This window comes from Caloenas nicobarica, chromosome 1 (assembly GCF_036013445.1).
Source record: "Caloenas nicobarica isolate bCalNic1 chromosome 1, bCalNic1.hap1, whole genome shotgun sequence".
In the NCBI taxonomy this organism is placed as follows: domain Eukaryota; kingdom Metazoa; phylum Chordata; class Aves; order Columbiformes; family Columbidae; genus Caloenas; species Caloenas nicobarica.
The window spans coordinates 118,149,972-118,171,436 of NC_088245.1; the positions used below are offsets into that span (position 1 = coordinate 118,149,972).

Sequence of the window (21,465 nt, forward strand, 5' to 3'; positions counted from 1 at the left end):
TCACAACTTTGTGCTCAGGGCTTCCTTACTTCCATAATCAGAACTCAAAAATGGAACAGACCAATTCAAAGCAGTTCATTAATGACTTGCTTAAGGTCTGTCAGGTTTCAGAAGCTAGAAAGGAAGACACTTCTGCTGCAGTGACTTCATTTTCTTGATTTTTCTGTAGTGTTTGAGAACTTTTCCAGATTTTTGTCATGTCATTGCTGAAATGGATTAACTAATTTGTTCTCATAAGCAGATTACGTGTTTCGCTTAGCATCTCGTTTGCTAGTGATTCCCTTTTCTAAAAAAACAAGGCAAAACAAAAAGTAGTAGTTATCAGTGCCTGTACATATTGATACCTGGGTTTAAGAATGAATGTACTATCAAATTCAGATAACCTCTTCGTGTTTATATTCACACTTGGATCTCAGTTGGACAGTAGTCTCTGCTGCTACAGCTGCGCTGGCATTTTCTCTACCTCTGCAATCCCTACCCAGCATATGTCTGTAGAAGTTATTGTGTTAGCATCATTGCCTATTGCGTGCAATGTCAGAATCAAAAGCCATTAGAGCTCTCTACTGTTACCCTAGTTGGAGGGTTGAACCAAGGTGCATGAGTTTTTTTCTTACCCTAGTGTGTGAGCAGATAGAACATGGTAGACCTGATTTTTGTAAAACAGCAATGCTGTCTGTAGTTGGGGTCTTCATCTACTGTTGTGATACTACTTGTATTAATTTTAGCTTTCAGTGCCTTCCATGTTTTCTGAAGAAAGAAAAAATTCGGTCAGCCTTAAATCTCATTTCAAGTAATATAATTCAGAGCCCAGGTCAATGCGATCTTGCTGTTATCTCAAATGACCAGAAAAACTATGTAATGTTACACTGTACCATGATTGCACAGGCTTTGGCTCTAGTTAGGATGAAATATTCTCTAGATGAAAACTATTCTGAAATGATAGCTTTTAAGGAAAGAAACATTTTTTCTGGAGCCATTGCTTTTTGTCCTTAATAAAAGATGCGTCACAAGTTACGTAAATTCTTCACTCTGTTGCAACTGCTGTATCAACTTATATTTTAATTACAAGTTACTGTTTTTCTTTGATTTTTAACTTGTTTTGGACAAAACATTGGAAAATATACTTTGTGGATTAAATCTGCAATATAGGAGGAATGACTAGTGTTACTTAGATGGCAGGTATAAGAACATTATTAAACAACAGATGCATTCTTAAGATGAAGCAACATTTATGTGACTTCATATTGCTCATTAAATTGGTAATTCATTTAAGTAGAACAAATCAACATTTTCTTTAGAAATTAAAGAGCAGAACTAAATTAGTAGGGCTAGTGCCATGACTGCCTCTCCTTCCACAGTTAGATAAGGGAATTAAATTAAATTGCTACTTCTGAATAATTTTGGCTCTTAGTGTAAAGGTAAGTTGTATTACTCCTCAAAGTGCACATTAAAAACAAAATGTTGGGTGGTCTTCCTTCACATATATCAAAATCTTGGCACTTGGTTACCCCTTTGGTTGGACCTCTTGCTTTGCATGTAGAACTTAAAGAAGATTCCCTTAGCTTTGGAGAAGGAGTACCTCTTGGGAGACACTGTGGCACAGCACTTGCTCAGGGGACTGAGCTGATGTGAGAGGTGAAGTTTCCATTGCCAAGTGGCTTTTACTGCAGGAAGGTGCCCATGAAGTTGCACTTACATGTCTGTATGAAGCTGTAGATCTGTGTAAGTTGTCTTTTCCTTGGCTAGTTAGAAACCCTTAAAGCTTAAAGCTCCGTTGCTTGTGTAATGTTGACCTCCTAACCTCTCCAGCAAATTAACTGATTCTTTTTTTAATGTGTGTCCCTCATTGCCCCCCACACGCACTGCAGCATTTCTAGCTCTGCTTACCTTCTGCATGCACCTAGTCCCCTGTCACGTAGGTGTTGTGTGATGTGTGAGGTGTTGGTCATAAGTTTGCATGTAGTGATATGAAAGAATGTGGGTGAAAGGGAGGCACATACTCATTAATTTTGGAAAAATTAGTTTCAAACCATATTTATTTTCAGTATTACTAATTTAATTCTCCACCTTTCCTTAAGTCTACTACCATGCCTTTTGAGTAATATACAAATAAATATGCAAAAATAACCTAATTAATTGTGGTAATAGCACTTTTTAATATACACATATATTTTGGAATGCTCCTCAACAGTTTTAAATGTTATCATGCAAGTATTAAGTGCTTTATTTCTATGCATGTAGCCTGCATTATCTGTGTGGAAATATCTTTAATTTAGTATCAGATACTTTATGCAGGCAGTATGTGACAGCCTTCAGTTTTTGACTAGTGTTATGTCTGAGCTCTTAGAGGTCTGAGTTATGTTCTGTGTTCTTTGTGAATGAAGTGTTGAGCCCTCGTACCCTATAAGCATATATCTGAATCGCTACAAAAGCTTCGTAGGTACGGTAGGTACCTCAAACTTTCTTCAGTGAGCTGAATTTAACTGTCCTGTGGGACTTTGCCATATGTAACAGGCGTAGACCGTGGAAGTAGTTCTACATTTACATTCTGGAATGAAAAATAACAAAAAGTGTGTGATTGGAATGGGAGGAGAGAGAAAGGGCAGATGAAGAACAGTGGACTGTGAGTAGTGGGAAGATAGGCTAACACAGGAAAGAGTAAGTAGCTGAATGATGTTTCTGGAGGTGTCTCAACAAGGTAGAGAAGACAGCCCACATATGCAGTGGGGTTGGAGGTAGCATATAGCTTGGGCCACATAATTAAATCGGGAGGTTACATGCTTGTCTTCTCTCATATGTTTAAAATAACTATAGCCAGCGGAAGGAGGATCTCCCAAGATTTTGGGAAGTAGCCCATATTTGGGACATAAAAGTCCCTGTTAATCTTGCACTTTAAATAGAGGCCTCTGAAATATGAAAGGTTTTGCTTCCATTAGGCTATATGGTAGGTGAATGAAAGATCATAGGATGGAGAAGGCTTGCAATGTTAAACTTGGGTTAAGAAGTGCACCTTACAGTGGTGGTGGTTTTTGGTTTTGCATTGGCACTAAATTGCAAACTTCCTATTGTAGCAGAGTGGTATGTGATATTTGCCTCACCTGCAAACCTGTATGTCAGATATGAACTGACCAGTTAGTTGCATCTGGCACATGAGGTCATGGAGTGCCTGTGGTTGTGAGTCCTGGAAGTGAATAAAAGACAAGCCTAGCCTTTTTGAGGGTGTTTTGAATGCACAACCCATAAGTCCTTTTAAACTATAGCAGAGTTTTCAGGAGGGGGAAAGGACGTTTGAGAATCATACAGTATCATTTAGCTGGAGATGGCTTTGTCATATGCAGTCCCCCTGGAATACAACTACTCAGATTGTTGTAGTTAAGAGAAAGGATTATTTCTTGTGTCTTTCTCCTCCCCTGCAAATTCAATGTTACCAGCACAAAATTTTGATTTATGCAGTGAATTTTGTTCTGTCGTAACTTGTGACCTTCCAGACTGGTCTAAAAAGACTTCTAAAATCAGAGAATGAAATTGTTGTGCCTATGGACATAATTTTAACTCTGACTTCGTGAGTGACGCTCCTTCTCTTCAGATCTGTAATGTGCATGTGCTCATTTTGCCACTGTCCGCAACTGAAGAGGGGCTGCATGTGATATTCCTATGGCTCAGTTCTTAGGCTGCTTTTCAGGAAGAGTCAGCTCTGCTGCTTTTGAAACTTGTTTTTTTTCCCATACTGATGATCTACCTCTCTACACCAACTTCAAGATTTGCATGTCTGTCATTCTTGCCTTTTGCAACTGCTGATGCTGATAGTGTCTTAGGTGTCCCTGAGCCTTCCTCCTGCCCTGTACAAGGCAATGCTACATAAATCATAGTGGTTTTCATGAGGCAAAGAAGTGTTCTTTCATTTTATCGTGTTAGCAATCAGGCTTATGACATTTCTCAAGGGAAAGTCTTTCTGCATTGCATCACTACCCACATAGCAATTCATAGGGGTTTTTTGTTTAATACCTTGACTATAGAGTACAGCTACCCCTTATGCAGCTAGAATACTAACAGCTGCTTCTTGGTGACTCTTGTCAGATCTTCGTGGACAGAACTGTGGTTACATGTATTTCCTTTTTTCAGGATATTATTTAGTTGCTCTAATCCTTCTGGAAGGCCTCACACAAGATTCCACTTGCTGACAAACTGTGTTAAATTTTATTGACAAAGGTCTTTTCACTTAGTATTTTTATACTTGGCATGTCACTTTGAAAACCTGTTTCACCAGCTTAGAGTTACAGTTTCTGTTTAAGAGGTATATATTTTCAGATAAACTTCACAAAAAATAGTGATATCACTAGCCGTAGCTTTCACTATAGTCATAGAGCTATAGCTTTAGACAATGGTAGCTTTTTGATAGTGAAAGCAAGTAGAAGCATTAGGACATCAGTGCTGAAAGTAGCACTGTTCAAATTTTAAAATACCATGCCAGATTTAGACTTGCGTTGATGAAAATTGCTAGTAAGTTAGTTAGTCGATTCTTGAGTCCTGAACAAAACAGACAGCAGAATCTAACTAATGGCTGCATTTTTCTGGATCTGTTTCTTCTTTTGCCACTTGTTTCTGATCCTGTTGGTAACATTTATGTTTTGGAGAGAAAAATTGGCATTCATGGGCTTTATTAGAAGTAAGAACATTCCAAAAGAATAGGTGACAGTGGCTGTTTATATATATTCTGGAAAAAAGATGAAGTCTGAGTTAGAATCCTACCAAGTAGATAAATGACGCAGCAGAAAGCAAATTGCATGCTTCTACCCATTTGAACGTGAGTGGGAGAAACATTTGGAAAAGAAATGCTGTCAACAATTACTTGGAACATACTGTTTTTAGAGAACTTGAGATGGTAGCTTAGCATTATAAAACTTTTCAAAATAACCTTTCTAATGTGACCGCCGTGATTGCTGAATGCCTGTTTTTCTTGTAGCATATTACTGATAGCTCAGTAGCTCTTCGAGATCAGAGAGCTGTCCGTTCTGTTGGTACTGTGCCATGGGTGGCAATGCATGTTGTCTGTAAGACATCAAAAGTTATTTAAAAAGTGATATCCTGTCTCATTTCTGTTTTGGTTGGAGGGAGTGTTGGGGTTTTTTGTTGTTTGTTTGTTACCTCTTTAAATGGTTTGTTAACATAAATTTATGAATAAACCTTTTTTTTTCACCTTCAAAACCATTTAAATTTTCTACATAAAGTTTTGAAAACATATCATAGAACATGTAATGCTACTGACTTTTTGTGAATATTCTTATTCTTGTACTCTTTCATTTTTTCTGGGGAGATGTTAAACTAGAACTTTTCTTCAAATTTAGGAGAAAATTATTTCAAAAGTAAGTTTTGAAAAGTAGTTACTGGCTAGCTTTCCACTAGACAAAGGTATGAGGATGGGAAGCTTCAGTTCTTATGTTAGGTGATACTGACTTACCTGCAGTGTTAGTACTTGTTAGAGTAATGCAGAAATTAAAGCCAAAATGTTATCTGAAGGACCATAATAGGTGGGTTTGGTTCTTAATAAATCAAATATATCTGCTACATTAAAAAAATGCATTCCTTCATTAATTAAAATTTAAAATTGAGATTCTTTAGAGAGAATCCAAGCACTGAATCCCACATGTATTTGTTGTTGAAGCTGGCCACATTTCACATATTGTTTGTGGGTTCTGGATCTGTAGTTATATTCTCCACTTAGAAACAATATGTTTGCCTCCTGCCCAGACAGTATGGTTGCCATAGTTCAAAATCTTGAATAAGTTAGTTGGATCTTTTACCCGAGCTTTCCCAAATAACTTTTATCCAGAAGTTCCTCAAAGACATAAGCTCTTAGTTTCACAATTTAGGCCTTTGTAGTAAGTAATTGGTATTGGTCTGTTGCACTCAGATATGAATTGCATTCATAAATCCTGTGCAGAGTATTTTAGAGAGAACACAAAGCATATATGTGAGAGTTTTCCACTTGTTTTTGAAACCTGTCCCTTCATGTTGCGGGCAGTTACGTCGCAGATACATGATACATGTAATGTCATTGCACTTAAGAATATCGCTGTCTTAAAAGTGATTACAAAAAGAGTACTTAAAAGTGCCCTTTTACTTCTTTTGTTACCATTTAAATCCTATGCAGGATCCTGATTTTCTGATTGTTCAAATCCTTTGTTGCAATTTTCAGGCTAAATTTGCACAACATTGTTAGGCTGTAATAGCTCTTCTTTCCCTGCTGCTTGTCCTGTTGGTACTTGGAGAAAATAGTCATATTAGCTTTTGATTTACTTATCTAAATAATTTGAGCTCTTCTGGCTTCTGTTTGCAAGAGATGACTCTTCTCTCCTCTTATCCCTGCAGTTCTCTTTGGAATTTACTTAAGTTTATATTTTCTGAGGACAGCGAAATTGTATCAAATACTGTAGATCAAATCTGCTGAGCTGATGTTAATATTTTTGGTTTTAGAAAAGGCTGTTCTCTTATGTCTTCTGTTGCAAGCTTGGGAGCACCAACTGAAACTATCAAGAAGTAAATTCAGAACAAATGAAGATGGTTCCTTGCAGTTGATCTATGAAACTGCTTGCTGCTAAATATTGTTAAATGAGTGGGGTATGGTTTTAAAAAGTCATGGGGCAGATTAATGGAGGGAAAATCCATTAAGTTGTGTTAAGAACAGCAGTACCACCTGTGCCCTGGAAGTTCCTGCACTTAAATTACTGCAGTCTGGGAAGGTATTAGGAAAAAGATATTATATGCTAACTTTTTTTTTTGTTGTTTCTTCTTCAAGAATGTGTGTTCATATAAAAGCTGTGCTAATTTTTATTATTGCTATTTTAGTACATGTGCTGTTGAAGTAAACATGGAGACAGGATGCTGTACTAGACTGACTATTGGTCTGTTTTATCACAGTCATTTTATCTTTGCTGGAAATTTATCCTCTGTTGAACTCTAGAGTTTTGTATGCTTTTTTCATCTGCCTTATGTTGGCAGCATATACTCATCTTGGTTTGTTGCCTCATAATCCAATAATTAATGTACTGGAGGTTTTTTTGAGTAGTTTTAACAAGCCTATTGCAGACTTCAGGATCTTACATGGTTGTATAATGTTTTACTGCTACATGCCTCCTAGATTACCTTGGAAAAATCCATCTGTAGCATGCTGATGGGTGTGTCTTCAAGTTGTAATGTCCTCAGTTCACTTATAGTTGGTAGACCTAAAATAATACTGCAAATTCAGTCCAAAGGCCAGTATCGTATCACTGCAAATTATGGAGATAATGAAAGGTTACCACCAAGAAGTGTACTTAATATTGCAGCAGTTCATCTTTTATGTTGCATTTTGTGCTGCTTGGACACTATTAATTACCTGTGAAAATGCAGGTAGAGCTTGGTCTGACTTGCAGGAAAAGAAAAAGCCTGTTGAACTGTATGTGAAACAAGTGCAGGAGACTGATCCAGAGTCTCAGTTCTCATTACTAGACAGAAGGAATAATTTTGGGCACATTTATTTATGCCTACTGCACTTGTCCCATTTAACTGTACTGCTAAGTGTTATGGCAGTAAGGAGAATGGAATCAAGGTTCTGTTCATTTTCGTCTGCCTGCGTTTGAGAATGACTAGCATAAGGTTAGCAGCCAAGTCTTTACATCTGGAGAGGCAGGGAAATAAAATTAACAGGAGCTGCAAACTGGATTTTAATATTCCACTAAGGCTTTCAGTTTTTCAAGTTATCTTCACAGCAAAAAAATGTTTCAAACATTTTCAGTATACTGTATTTTTTTCTTCTTAGCGTAAGAGTCGGGTCTGTGTGTTTTGTCCTATAAGCCTGCAAATAGACTAACAAAAAATGTAAATTTTATGCCTACAACTCGTAACACTTATTTCAAGTGTGCTTTTCCCTGTGTCTGCCCTGATGCTAGGACTCTTTGCCATCTCCTTGGCTTACTTGCATGCCTCCTGGTTTTACAGGGCTGGACCTCCTGGTTTTTGCAGGGCTGGACCTTCCTGTCTTCAGCTGTCAAAGACTCCACATAAGGAGCTCTTCCACCTGCTCAGCATGTGGAGGGGAAGGAACACCAGATAAGAGAGGAACCCCCTGTCTTCTTCCCTCCACTCCCAACCCAGTCAGCACTGCCTGGCCCTGACTCTGCTGGCTGAGGGAGCTTGTTCTCCCATAGGTGTTTGGCACTCATAGCCAAGAAGGTGAAAGCAGTTTCAGCCTTTCCATGCACTGAACAGCAGCACAGACCTCACTAGCTAGGATTTTCCTTGCGAGCCATGTGCATCTTGTGAGATGCCAGTTTTCCAGCTGTGGCCTAAAGACAACATAAATAATCTCTCTTGCAAGTGTTGTTCACATTTCCAAGCTTAAGCATAAAGTTTACACGCCTCCTGTTGCTTGCACAGGACAGGCCACAGGTGGTCCAGATTTTTTTGGCTATAAATAAATCTATGACTGCAGAAAACTATGAAAAATGAACCTTTTGTATTACAGCTGACAGTTTAAAATAAAGGGATTAAAAAGACTGACCTTTGGGACTGACTCGCATGCTACCTTTTGCCTTTTATGATGACTTGAAAAGGTCTTTAATTTATGTTTGTTTCCTTTAAAAATGTTCTTGAACTCTCACCTTAGTATTTTTTCCTCCTCCCCAAGCATTCTCTGCAGAGGGCTAATCACTTGTTCACCGAGTGACTGGCAGGATTGAAATGATTATTATGTGGAGATGCTATGTATCGGGTGAGTAATGAGGAGGCTGTTTTGCTGGCAGATGGAGCAGGGACGCAATGATAACGCAGTGAAGAGGGTGCTGTTGTTCAGGCCTTGAGTAAACTGTGATCTGTCTACTTCCCTTCTCTGCCGTTCCCGCCTGACGAAGTTTTCATCTCTCACTTACACGTTCCCCCTCACTTGTTCCTTTATTCTGTCTGAGCTTTTATTTGCTGCTTCTGTGGCTGTGCCCATTGTGCTCTTTAGAACTTTATTCAGTGTCTGACTCTCATGCTTGGTTCATAGGTTTTTGTTTTGTTTTGCTGTTTTCCTTATTTCCTCTCTAGGAGAATTGCTTGTTCATGGTGACATACTGTTTTGACAGGGTTTTTTTCTACAATGTATAGTGGGTTTTTTATGTGTATTAATGAAGGTGAATGTAAAAATGTGTGCACCTTTCCACATACTCTGTGTTGATGACATACTTTTTCTAACAATCATTAGTTCCACTCTTTGGGACCAGTACTTGAAAAAATTCAGTCTTCTGTGGAAACAGGCTTTTCTTGCATTGAGAAGTGTTCTTGTTGACTGCAGTTTTCACACTGGTGTATTCTGGCATTTTAAAGATCTTTTATGATCAGGCCATGAGTCCTTTGAAGGTTAGAACAGGGCTGCTTCAGAGGTGAATTTCACCTCTGAACAAAGATAGATTATGTTAGTGACAGTGAAGTGGAAGACATGAGTATGCCCCGTTCATCCAAAACTGGAGGAAAAAAAAAAGGCAGTCAACTTCTTAGCGTTAAGGGATTGTCTTTTTAATGAAAAACTCTTGAGTGACTTAATGCCCTGGGTCACTGTGTCCATGTAGTTTTGCAGTGTCAAGTTGGTTGTATTTGGAAACTATATTGCCTGTAAAACTGCCCAGGTTTTTTCTAATGTTTTGCATTAATGTATACTTGAAATTGAGGATGTCTGCCACTGTAAACAATATAGGAATTGATTCTTCACCGAAAGGCCTGAGTCATTACAGCTTCAGTTGAAGAGTCGGGTACTTAACCAAAATACCTCATCTTTTGTGGAGTGAATCCTGCAGGATACAGCATGTTCATCAAAAATAAAAGCTTCTCGATGAATGCCTGAAATGTACGTAATTCAGTTATTTCTATCATTATTTCTTTTTAAATGCAAACCTTACAGTAAACTATCATAGATCTTCAAAGGTATTTCGTGTATGAATCATATATACATGCTGGTTTATGAATGGTGCCAACAGCATTTGAACTTCTGATGTTAAATGTACTGCACGTCTGTTCTTTTGGAATATTTTGTCTCATTTCAAATCTCTGGTGATTGAGTTTGCATCTCAGTGAGTTTATAAAATGCTTTCTAACAGTTTGTTTAAAGATTTTTGAATTTTCTCTCTGGTTCTCAGACACAAGCAGTGTTTTAGTGCTTAGAGATACTGATTTAGGTATTCTGAAAGGTAGTATGGGTTCAGCACAAGATAAAAGCCAGGTTAAAGATTTGGGTTCCATACAGTGAAATTCTTAAATTGTACAGCTTTTACTTTTTAGTCTACAAATAGACTTTTTTTTTTTTTAAAGAAATAAGATGGCCATTACCTATTTTCTGTGAAGTTTGGGACTGACAAATATAATCAACAGTGTAAAGGTAGTGAATTGTGTATAAGTTTTTGGTTTTGCACCATCTCCCCCCCTATTTTTTATTTAAATGTGAGAAGTGCAGCTGGTTTAGAGGGTTGGCCTTTGGACATAGTTATGTTGGGGGTGTGTGTTATTTTTCCTGAAGTGTCATGACTCATTTTTGAAGCAGTTTTGTGATAAACTCATAAAATTCTATAGTTAACTATGGTTTGAAGATGATTCCATTTTTTTTTCCAGTTATTTCATGATTTTTAACCTATGCTGTTATAATTGAAATCTAACACAACTTTAACCTTGGTGGTTTTTGTGTGGTGTGGGGTTTTTTTTGTTTTGTTGTTGTTGTTGGTTTTGTTTGTTTTTTTGTTTTTTGTTTTTGTTTTTTTTTAGTTACATATTAAAGAGTTAGTTGTGGCTGGTTGTAGAAGCCCTTGTTACTGTGCGGTGTTCCATGTGTGATGAACTGATGGCTTCTTGTCCACAAGCATTGGAGTATTGCGCGTTAATTAGTCAGAGTATGTGGTAACTGAAAGTGAGGTCCAACAGAAGGAGATCTTGTACCTTTTCCAGCTGGGCATGATAGCAAAGAGTATTTGCAAATCTCTCTGTTGGAAGGAATAGCAGCATGATGGAATTGAGAAGAACTCGTAAATGAGGCTATGTTTTTAGTGTTCAAACAAGGCAGGTGGTGGTGTGGCCCCAAACTCCTCAGTACCTTCCTCTAATGGATTGCATTCTTCTTCATCCAGTTGTTTGTTTGTTTTAAATCACAAGATTCACTGTGTCTACATAGGGTCATACTGTAGTTGTGGGTGGAACTGAATTCTCTGCATACAGGTGGAAGCTTAGTCTCTGTCATTCTGCCTCTGTCCTGCTGTGAGTCATTGTGGTGATTTTTGCCTTAAAGGTTGATTCTGGAATCTGGTATTTAAGGTACTTGCTATGAGTGTGATATCTTGGGCTGTATCAGAAGGAGCATGATCAGCAGGTTGAGGGAGGTGATTCTGCCCCTCTACTCCACTCTGGTGAGACCCCACCTGGAGTCCTCTGTCTATCTCTGGGGCCCGTAGTACGGGAAACACATGGACCTGTTGGAGAGGGGCCAGAGGAGGCCACCAAGACGATCAGAGGGCTGGAACAGCTCTGCTGTGAGGACAGGCTGAGAGAGCTGGGGTTGTTCAGCCTGGAGAAGAGAAGGCTCCGGGGAGACCTTTCAGTACTTAAAAGAGGCCTACATGAAAGGTTGGGACAGACTTTTTATAAGGGCCTGTTACGATGGGACAAGGGGTAATGGTTTTAAACCAAAGGACGGGAAATTCAGGCCAGACATGAGGAAGAAATTTCTTACAATGAAGGTGGTAGAACACTGGCACACATTACCCAGAGAGCTGGTAGATGCCCCATCCCTGGAGACATTCCAGGCCAGGCTGGACAGGGCTCTGAGCAACCTGATCTAGTTGAAGATGTCCCTGCTCATGGCAGCGGGGTTGGACTAGATGGGTTTTGAAGGTCCCTTTAAACCCAAACTGTTCTATGATTCTATGAAACTTAAGTCTTTGTTTCAAATTAAACAAAGCTCTGAATCTTGGTCTTATCCTAGATGGACTCATTAGGTGGTTTCAGTGGGTATTTTTGTGGAATATTTGATCTTCCTACCACCTCACTTCCTGCCCTCCCCCCTCCCCCCCCCCGCCCTGAGAACACAATTGTTTCTTGACCTCCTGTACTTACTAGGAGCTGTGTCCTCTGAAACATGCTCTTTTTTCCTAGTTCGGTACTATCCCTGAAAACACATAGAGATATATGGAGAATTGGTGTTAAACTGGATACATGCACATTTTTCCGCTTGGTATTTATTAATGTAATGTCTGTCTCTATATTGGATGTTAAAATTGAAAGGGCTGGGGAAGCATTCTTCAAGAAGGAGGTCTTCTATCTGGCTCCAGGGGAATGTTAATGAAAACAGTCTTTGTTGACAACCAGCATGGCTATTTACCCTACCGCTATTGGATTCTTCAGGATGTGCTGCCTGTAAAAATTCAGTACAGAGTTTTATTTAGCAGAAGACTCTGGCAAGTTCCTGAGCAATGTTTGGTGTATCGTCATCTTACTTGGTGTTTAGTGCATATTACAATGCAAGGGCACACTAGTACCTAAAATAATTTGGACTTGCACTTTGTAGCGCATAAATACCAATTCTAAAATCTATATAAATGGACCTCCCACACTCATTATTGCTACTTAGTGCAAGTACACATTTCTTTCCTGGAATGAGGTACACCAGCTCTTCCATTCGGAAGTGGTACTGATCATTAGGTGTGTGACTGTATCCAGAGGACTATATTCCTCTTATTTCTTCTTTATTTCAATATTTTTTTTGTTCAGACTGCTACATGAGGTGAGAAAGGTGAAGGATAGGGCTGGATGTTTGCAGGCATTAGCAGAGGAGCACTACATGCACATTTGGTTATGTTTCAGTGTTGCTCGCTTTTATATGTGAGCAGCATTCACATTATCTAAGCATAATTAAGCAGCCAGAAGAGGAGTATGTGAGAATGACAGTGGAAAAAGGAACGTGATATGTGGAGTGGTACCTGGATATGAAGTTCCAGTGATGTGATGGAAAATATTTGTGGGTCACCCTTCCTGGTATACTGGCTATGCTAACTTTAAAAGTACCAGCATTCTGAGACTCTTTGAAATAACAATTTTCTTGTATTTGAAACCACGTTCCTTCTGTTTATATGTTTTCTTAATCCTTTGGGTCTTAATGTAGCTTTACCAATTTTATGTCTCCTGTGGTGCTGAAAACTCTACTTCCCACCCTATTAGCACTAGTTTTTACACTTTGTAAACAGCTCCTGACCCGTTTTCATCTCCATTCTTCTAAAATGAATCTTTTTGTTATATTTTCAGACTAAAGTACCAACAATATTTATTTCTGAAAATTGAGGCACCTCTGGTGTTTGAACTCTTTCGAATTTTAGACTGTGAAGGTTTAGCAGAGCAGAGCAACTGGCAGTGGTTTTTAAATATTTTATAGTAGTTGCTCTTCTGTATCACCTTGTATTCAAACGACAACATAGAAAATCATTCTATTTAGTCTGAAACTTAGTATTTTCACAAATATATATTTGTTGTCTCAGTCTTTGTAGACATTTTCATATGTGTATATATGTACATTTTTCTGTCTTCAATAGTTTTTTTTAAGCTTTATTCATTACTACTTTGTCATTTTTATGCTTGGCAGCTGATAGTGTTATATTTCGACAGACTTGCGTCTGGAAAGGAGATCTTTTCATAAATAACAGTTATTCAGATTTAAACTTTGGGTTTTTTTCTTAGGTGAAACAGGCAGCTATTAATGCAGGCTCAGTCTTTAATTAGTCCTTTTTTTTCTTTCTGTGTTACTTTTAGTTGTATTTCCAAAGTTATTTACCCAATGAAACAGGAAACAACTGTTTATTTGGTGTATATATTACTGAAATATATAGGAAAATCTGTAGCCTCACAGATATGACTAGTTCAACGTTTTCAAAAAAAATATGTATCTATCAAAGTTAACTGCCTAAATGTTCTGAAGTGCGACATGCTTGCACCTCAGTTGCGATGTTCTGTGTTGGTATAGTTAAGAATTGCTGGAATAAAAGCAGATTTAGTAGTATTAAATTTTAGTATATGGTGAACGTTTTACTTCATCATTTAGTATATGATGAATTAGCACTAGAACAATTGCTAAATTAAGATACTGCAATTATAGTTGAAATAGAATTATTATGGTAAAAAGAATAACAAAAAGTTCCGATCATCTCAGATAAAATCAGCCATTTCAATTGTCTGTGAAAAATCTGCTGCTACTTTTTTAAAAAAACCCCACAGAACTATGCAGGATTTGGAATGATAAAGTTCCATACGAAATTTGTCATAATCTTCTGAGTCATCAGATTGTGAAATGTTTTCAGGGACAGGATAGAGAGCATTCTGTTTGCTGATAGTTTGGAATTTGTTTTAATTTCATATATGATGTGGGTCTGTACATACATACACATCCATATTTGTCATTATATCGTACTGTATTTAAAAGAGGTAATGGGGCAAATTGCATGCTAAAGGTGATATCAGAATTAATGCAGAGTGATTCACTGCCTTAATGGCAGTCAACAGAGTTTTTATCAAAATGCAATTGGTTATGGACACTGTCTGTTGAATATGACTAAGCTTCCTATATTTTTCTTTGAGAGACCTACAGTGTTGAGTTTACAGCTGTCTGACAGAAAACGCTTATAAAGAATGTCTTTTAGTTGATAATGAGTGTTCCTTATTCAGTGGTGGCAAGTTGGTTTTCTTCCTCCCTCTGCTAAAATGTCACTTTTCTCCATTTATCATTGATTTGCATATGTTCTATTTTGTATTCTCTTCTGTAGTTCTGTGCTTTTTTATGAAGCACTGTCCCTCATTTTTAAATGATAATTGGCTTCAGGAAAAATTATTTTGAAGTTACTGGTCTCTCTTGTTCTCCATCTGATTGTAGCATTTGTTTTAGTGATACTGATTCTCTGCTGTAGGTTTCAATTTTTTTTTTTTTTTGTTATTGGTGATAGTGTGCTTCTTTCACTCCAGTCTCTAGAACAACTTGTGCTGTTTATGTTTCAATTGGTTTTCATGTTAATTTTCACTTGTAAACTTAGCAACCTTCACCTTACTTCTGTTTGCTGCTTCATCTCCTCTCTTCTACTTCCAGATTATACTGAAGATGTAACAATTTTTTTTTCAAATGCTGCCTATGGTCGATAAGTCCTAGATGACAGTAGTGGCTTTTCAAGAAAATTAATCTTCATCGTTTTCATCAAGCTACACATGTAGCTAACATGTGCAACTGCTTTTCTTCTTTATTGCTTGCAGTGTTTATTCTTTTGTCCTATTTCATGAAGCAGCAATCATGAGGAGGATCAGTTTCCATTGTTCTATACTAGTTATTTTCTCTGAAATGATAAGGACTTTGATCATAAATAACAGATTAACTTCCCGCTATTCCAATACGCCTTAGAAATTTTGCAAGAACAAAGTTAATCTAAGAGCCTAATTCATGTTTTTCCTTTTTGAGGCCTAAGTCTTCTGGGTCATGAGCATCTTTGTGTCCAGCAAGCTATACTTTTAACACTCTTATTGAGGCTTTTATATCATACAGTCCAAATTTGAAATACAAGGAGAGTAAACTTAGGCTAACTTGAGACAGAAATTTTGTAGCACAGTATGAGCTTCAGAAAGAGAGGGAGCACATAAAGAAGCTTTGAAAGCTGTAGTGGGAATTGATACTGAGTCAGAAAGTAAGGGAAGTTAGGAGTCTTGTGCCATCCATACATAATAGGAGAGCCTTCAGTGGAGAATCTGCTGAATTAATATAGGTTATCTTCAATCCAATATGAATGTATGCTTTTCTATGCAGAAGTAAATGAGATTTAAGTCATCTACAGCGCAGGAGGTGGTGTTTATCCAGCCAGTCATTGATGGGGGAAAATATAGTTCTACTTCTGAAGAATTCAGGCTGGTCTTTTTTTCTCTTTGCTCAGCTGAAGCGAGCCATATTCACACTTCTGCTGTTGCAGAGCAGCAGCTAGAACTGAATCAGGAGGTTCTCGGGATGGTAGCTGTTGTCATTGTTATTAGAAAATCACATGTGCATTTTCGTGAATTGTGGCTTGGAGAAAGGAATGGAAGAGAAGCCTTTCAGAATATCCTCTCTTGATACTGAGCTGGAGAGAATGAGCCCAGCACATATGTACATAACCTTCTGCTTTTCTGATCTGTAGATGTCCCGCAAACTGACTGGTAGTAGATAGTGCCATCACCCCTTCAGTGTCCAGCACTGTCTATGTAATTACTTTCTTTTCCGGAAGGGTAAAATATCCCTTACGAGCTAACTAACATTTTATTTCTAAGCATTAGTGTAGTATGCATTTTGTTTGTGAAGGGTCCACTGGTATCTCTCCAAATTCCTACATGTGGAATTTTTTTCATGCTTCCATTCTCATTTGTTCCCCCCCACCCCCCAGCAGGCTTATGCGCATATACAACGTTTTCTGTTGTGAACTTTAAGGTTCTAGGAACATCTTGAGGCTTTCAGTTTGTTATTTTACACTGTGTTGTCTGCATTAAAACACTCTCTTTTTCTTGAACAGTTAATTTATTACCCAGTAAAATTAAAATAATTTGTTTCACTGTACATTACTGCCAAGCTGTTGCATGCTAGCAATTTATATTGCTAGGTTTTTAGTTTGCTGTAGTTGGGTTTTTATGTAAAAATCATATGGGTTTTTATGTAAAAATTTGCTGACTCTGCACACTCCATTTTCATGTTGCTAATATATTAAACAATTAATAATGAACATTTTGTCATGTTTGGCCATTTAGTGCTGCTGCTTTCATCTAGTCAATCATGCTTGTCATGAATAAGAAAGGACATCCTTACATCTTCTTCAGTAACTATTCAAAAAAGCTGTATTCATTTTTTTTCTTTCAGTACAATTGTTTTACAGTAATTTGAATTTGTGCTGTAAAATACAAATGATTGCCACCAGTAATAATGGTAAAGTTTTTTTTCTTCATATTAATTGAAGTAGAAATAACATTGTCCTTCCCTCTCCTTTATGAACTAGAGATGTAATAACGTATTAGTGATTTCTGTATTCAGTATTTAGAATTCTGGTTTTATCTATTGGATTTTTTTTTAGTAGTACATTCCAAACTCTAGGGTCTTTTCTTCATGAAAGAAAACATGTTAATAATAGCCAAAACTGACGTTTGCTTTATGGGATTGTGTTTTGGTTTTTTGTTTTGTTGCGGGGGGGAGGTGGGGGAGTGGCAATGTTCTTCTAATAACAGAGGGGAAAAATGTTCCTTTTCCTTTGGAAGTAATGAACATACAGGGATTTGGTAGCGCATTTTAAAGATGATAATGCAATTATTCTTTCCTTTTGTTAACACATATGAATGTTTCGCTAGCTTTTTCCAAGTTGACAAAAATACTGTGTCGCCTTCTTCTTCACTATATTGTATTTAAATGTGTCCTGAGATTGGTGGTTGAATTTCTGAAATCAGAATGCCCCCAGGCAGGAACAGTGATGTCATAAGAGGGGGTTTGTAATTGTCATGTCAGAAATGCTGACAGTAATGTATTACTTCAGTTTGCTGTTAATCAAGGAGGTGGCAAACAACATGAGTGTTTTTATTTTTTTGCATCTCAAACCAGCTTCTTTTCCTGCAGCCATTTCTGTATTTGTTTCCTGCTTCTGCTCTGGTTGCCACACTGTGAAGCAGCTGCGGGTGATTATTTTGCCAAGTCCATGAATTCTTCAGGTTTCTCTTTTATCTTCATGCAGCCTTGTACAAAGAGAAGGAAGTGAACAACGTCGTGTAGCAATCTTCCTTTTAATTTCATGGTCTTTCTCTTTTTTGTTAATTTGTCAATACTAGCAATTCTTAAAGCTGGCTCCATTGAATGCACTCATAAATCCATACGAAGTGGAGAAATAACAATACTTAAAAACCTGAGGAGTTTTAACTTCCTTAGAATACTTAGTGTCTCAGGATTATTTAAGCTGTTTGCGCAAGTGGTGCCATAGATTACCTTTGCAGTTACAGATCCACTGAAACAAAATCTTTTGATATTATTCCTTCAAAGAAACCGTATACCAATGCATGTACTTGTGACCTCCTTCTTCAAAATGCTTTGCGTCCATTCATTCAACTATGAGACAAATTCTTATCTATGCAGAAAAATGCTTGTTCCTTTCTAAAGATGTTTGTGGAGGGGTTTGATGGGGTAGAAAGTTTCTTGACCAGAACTAATGTTGGATAAATCAGTTTGCTAGATGAATCTGTTCTGGCTACTAGGAAGATCATCTACGTACTGGCCAGTCTGCTCATCCTCCAGAGCCTTGGAGGTTGAAATGGTGTTCCTGCAGACGAAGTAAAGCTTGCTCTTAGTTTCTGTTTAATTTTGTTAGAATGTTCTAGAAGAATTTTAAAAATTCATATGGAACAACCTTTACAATTTAAATTTGCATAAATATAGGTGTTTTCTTGATAATGGTGCAAATAAGTTACAGATCAACTGAGAGGGTGTATTAAAGGGTGTAGTTCAATTGGTTTTACAGGGACAGTTAACTGTTACTTAAGGGGAAGTTCTGTTTTGCAGCTCTGGTGTTCTACACCTTGCCTTGTGCTGGCGTTACTAAGATCGCTTAGCAGTATCTTCCAAGTGTATTCTAAGGCAAAGGGAAAATCTACCTTGTTGAGAATGGATCCGAGTCTTGTGAAAGACTTGGGCGCAGGTTTTTGTATCACTTACATATATAGTGCTTCAGATACTTCTGATACATCTTTTAATGAGGATTTACTTAAAAAGGGGCTGGGTAAATGTATATGATTGATAATTTCCTTGACCATCCTGTGTAGAAAAATACCCTTTAAATACCTGTAGCCGTCTTCTTAAGGAAATAAACTACCCTAACTTCCTCTCCAACAGTTTTTGTAAGCTACCTGTTACAGAAGCAGTTTCTATATGCTCTGAACAATGACTGAATTGTATTATAAAAGACAAAATACTGATTTAAGAAAATAGTGTGAATATTCTCTTCAGCAGCTGCAGCAGGTATTGCATATCATCAGAAAACGGAAAGTCTGTCTGCAAATTAACGTGTGACAATAACATTAGGGGCACCAGCAAGAACTGTGTTACAATTTGTACAAATCCAGAGTTGAGACCCAAAAATGGGGAGAGGAAGCAAGGGAAAACCCCCGAGATTCTAGATTAAAACATCTGCAGATTGTAATAGATTCAGCAGATGAGCCTCAATGTTGAGAATCGGTCCACACACACATAGTAATTTTAAGAAACTCTCACTTTAGACTTATGCTTTGCTTCTGACTCCAGGGATCATATTCTTTAGACTGAGAGTTGGCTGACTCCAAGAGGTATTCATAGTGGCGGGAATAAAATTAAAGGAGTAGCAGCTTTGATTAACTGTCAACAGAATTCCAGTCCTTCCAGTGCAGTTTGCTAAGGCAAAACTCAGAGCATGAACGAACAATTCTGCAGCAGTTCTTTGATGCAGAGGCAAATATATATCACAACTTAATGTCTTAGAAATGTGGCCAAATAGCTACAGTTTGAAACACATAATTTTAATGGTTTTATTAGATCTTTTTAGTACCACACATACACCTAACAGATTTAATATAGATGTTACCCATTTTGCTACCATTTTGCAGCAGCATAGCTTTGTTTCTATCAATCAGAACTTTATTTCTGAAAACAACCATAACAGAAGGATATTCTGAACTTGGAAGCAGGTGTAAGCGTATGTAATACATCTCAAGCTTGGGATACAAACTGGCACCCACTTGTCTGGTCACATACATGGCTTTGTGTCTATTGGGTACACCAAAGCCTATCTTATTATGGCTTACCATTTAAGAAAAATAATTTTAAAACTAGCACAGCAAGGTAAAAATGGCAAATTAAAATACAGATTAGATCAATAATTTGGATTCTCCATAGGTATGTTTTAACTGTTTGTTAACAATTCCTCATTTTATTGTTGGCATTTCTCATTTTGATGATTAATACAAATGTACACAAAGTAAGTTACAAATATGGGCAAGACTAATAATTTACTATTTGGACTTAAGTATTACAGGATAAATTTATCTTTTTTCACTTTTGAATTTTCAGTTTTAATAAAATGACTTAATGAAGCGCATCATTTCAGATTAAGGACTTTGATTACTGTAAAATATTAAAATGAAGCAGTTCATAATTGCAACCAAATTGAAAAATAGTCAAACCGTGAGTTGGTGAAACTCATTATTAACCAGCTGGAATTGGAGTTCATTGGAAGTCTGTCAGGATTTTGAGAACTGTAAACTCTACTGCTGGTGCAAAGGATCTTCCCCCCCATTTAAGGTTATTCAGCTACTTCATTTTAATGGCTAGTATGTTCAAAGTCAAGAAACTGGAAGTTCCAAAAGTTGGGAATGTTTGTTTTTATTTATTCGCTCACTCACTCCTGAAGTGGAAATAGGGTCGTAAGGTAAGAATATAACAGGTTGGAGATCATGACCCTTGTGGTGAATAGAAGGTATCAGTTCTGTTTATTAAATATGTGTGTTTGCAGCACATAACATGCTTAGATCATGTGTGCTGCTTAAAAACTTCCAGAACAACTTCTCTCAAAAGTCTTTTCTAATTAGATTCATTTATCTAACTTTAGCTTTGCTTAGTCTACAGTAACTGTGTAGTAAGTAGGAGGTAGCATACTGCATTTTATGACACGATAGACGTATGTGGAAAGAATCAGATCTTGTGAAATGTATGCTAAGGTATATAAATTGCCTAAGCAAGCATATTGAGAGAGATTCTTCAGTTTAGCAAAAACTACTGAAACAACTGGTAGAATGAAATGTGAATCATTTAGAAAACACAAACACAAGAATAAAATCAGAGCTGTTTTTTTCTTGCAGAAAATAATTTTTTTTTTTTTTTTTTAAGTTAAAAATCATCATATATGTTACAGGTTTGTTTTGGGAAATGGAATGTTTCTGGAGTTCACAAATAAACCAGAGAAAACTTTTATTGTTCATTTACTATCAATTTGTATTGGAATCAGTGAACTTGAAATATGTTCCATCTTAAACATTACATTTCTTCTTCAAAAAATAATGCTGACTACAAGTTATCGAGAGTGTTTGTAGACTTTTCCTGCCCTGAGGAGTAACAAAAAACTTCCTTATTTCTTGGAAAGTGTACAGAAAATATATAATTTGCTTTAGTTAAATACAGAATTTTGAAAACCTTTTATTTCTTTTTCCTAGGCTGTTCGCTGCTATGAATCGCTAATTTTGAAAGCTGAAGGAAAGGTCGAGTCTGATTTCTTTTGTCAGTTAGGTCACTTCAACCTCTTATTGGAAGATTATCCAAAAGGTAAGGTTTTTTTAGTACTTCTGCTTAAATGTCATTGGAGGATTGTCATTTGATGTAGGTGGCACAATGGAATGGAAAGCATTTGGATAACTTACTGTTTT

General features: G+C 37.2%; 1 protein-coding gene across 15 annotated transcripts in view; it reads left to right on the plus strand.

The window, feature by feature from the left end:
- Positions 1-21,465, plus strand: part of KDM6A (lysine demethylase 6A) — a 162,556-nt gene that overhangs the window by 15,357 nt on the left and 125,734 nt on the right. For all 15 annotated transcript variants that reach the window (XM_065654482.1, XM_065654441.1, XM_065654456.1 and 12 more), the window contains exon 3: positions 21,256-21,364. In XM_065654482.1, coding sequence (XP_065510554.1) covers positions 21,256-21,364 — 109 coding nt within the window. The remainder of the gene's footprint in view (positions 1-21,255; positions 21,365-21,465) is intronic.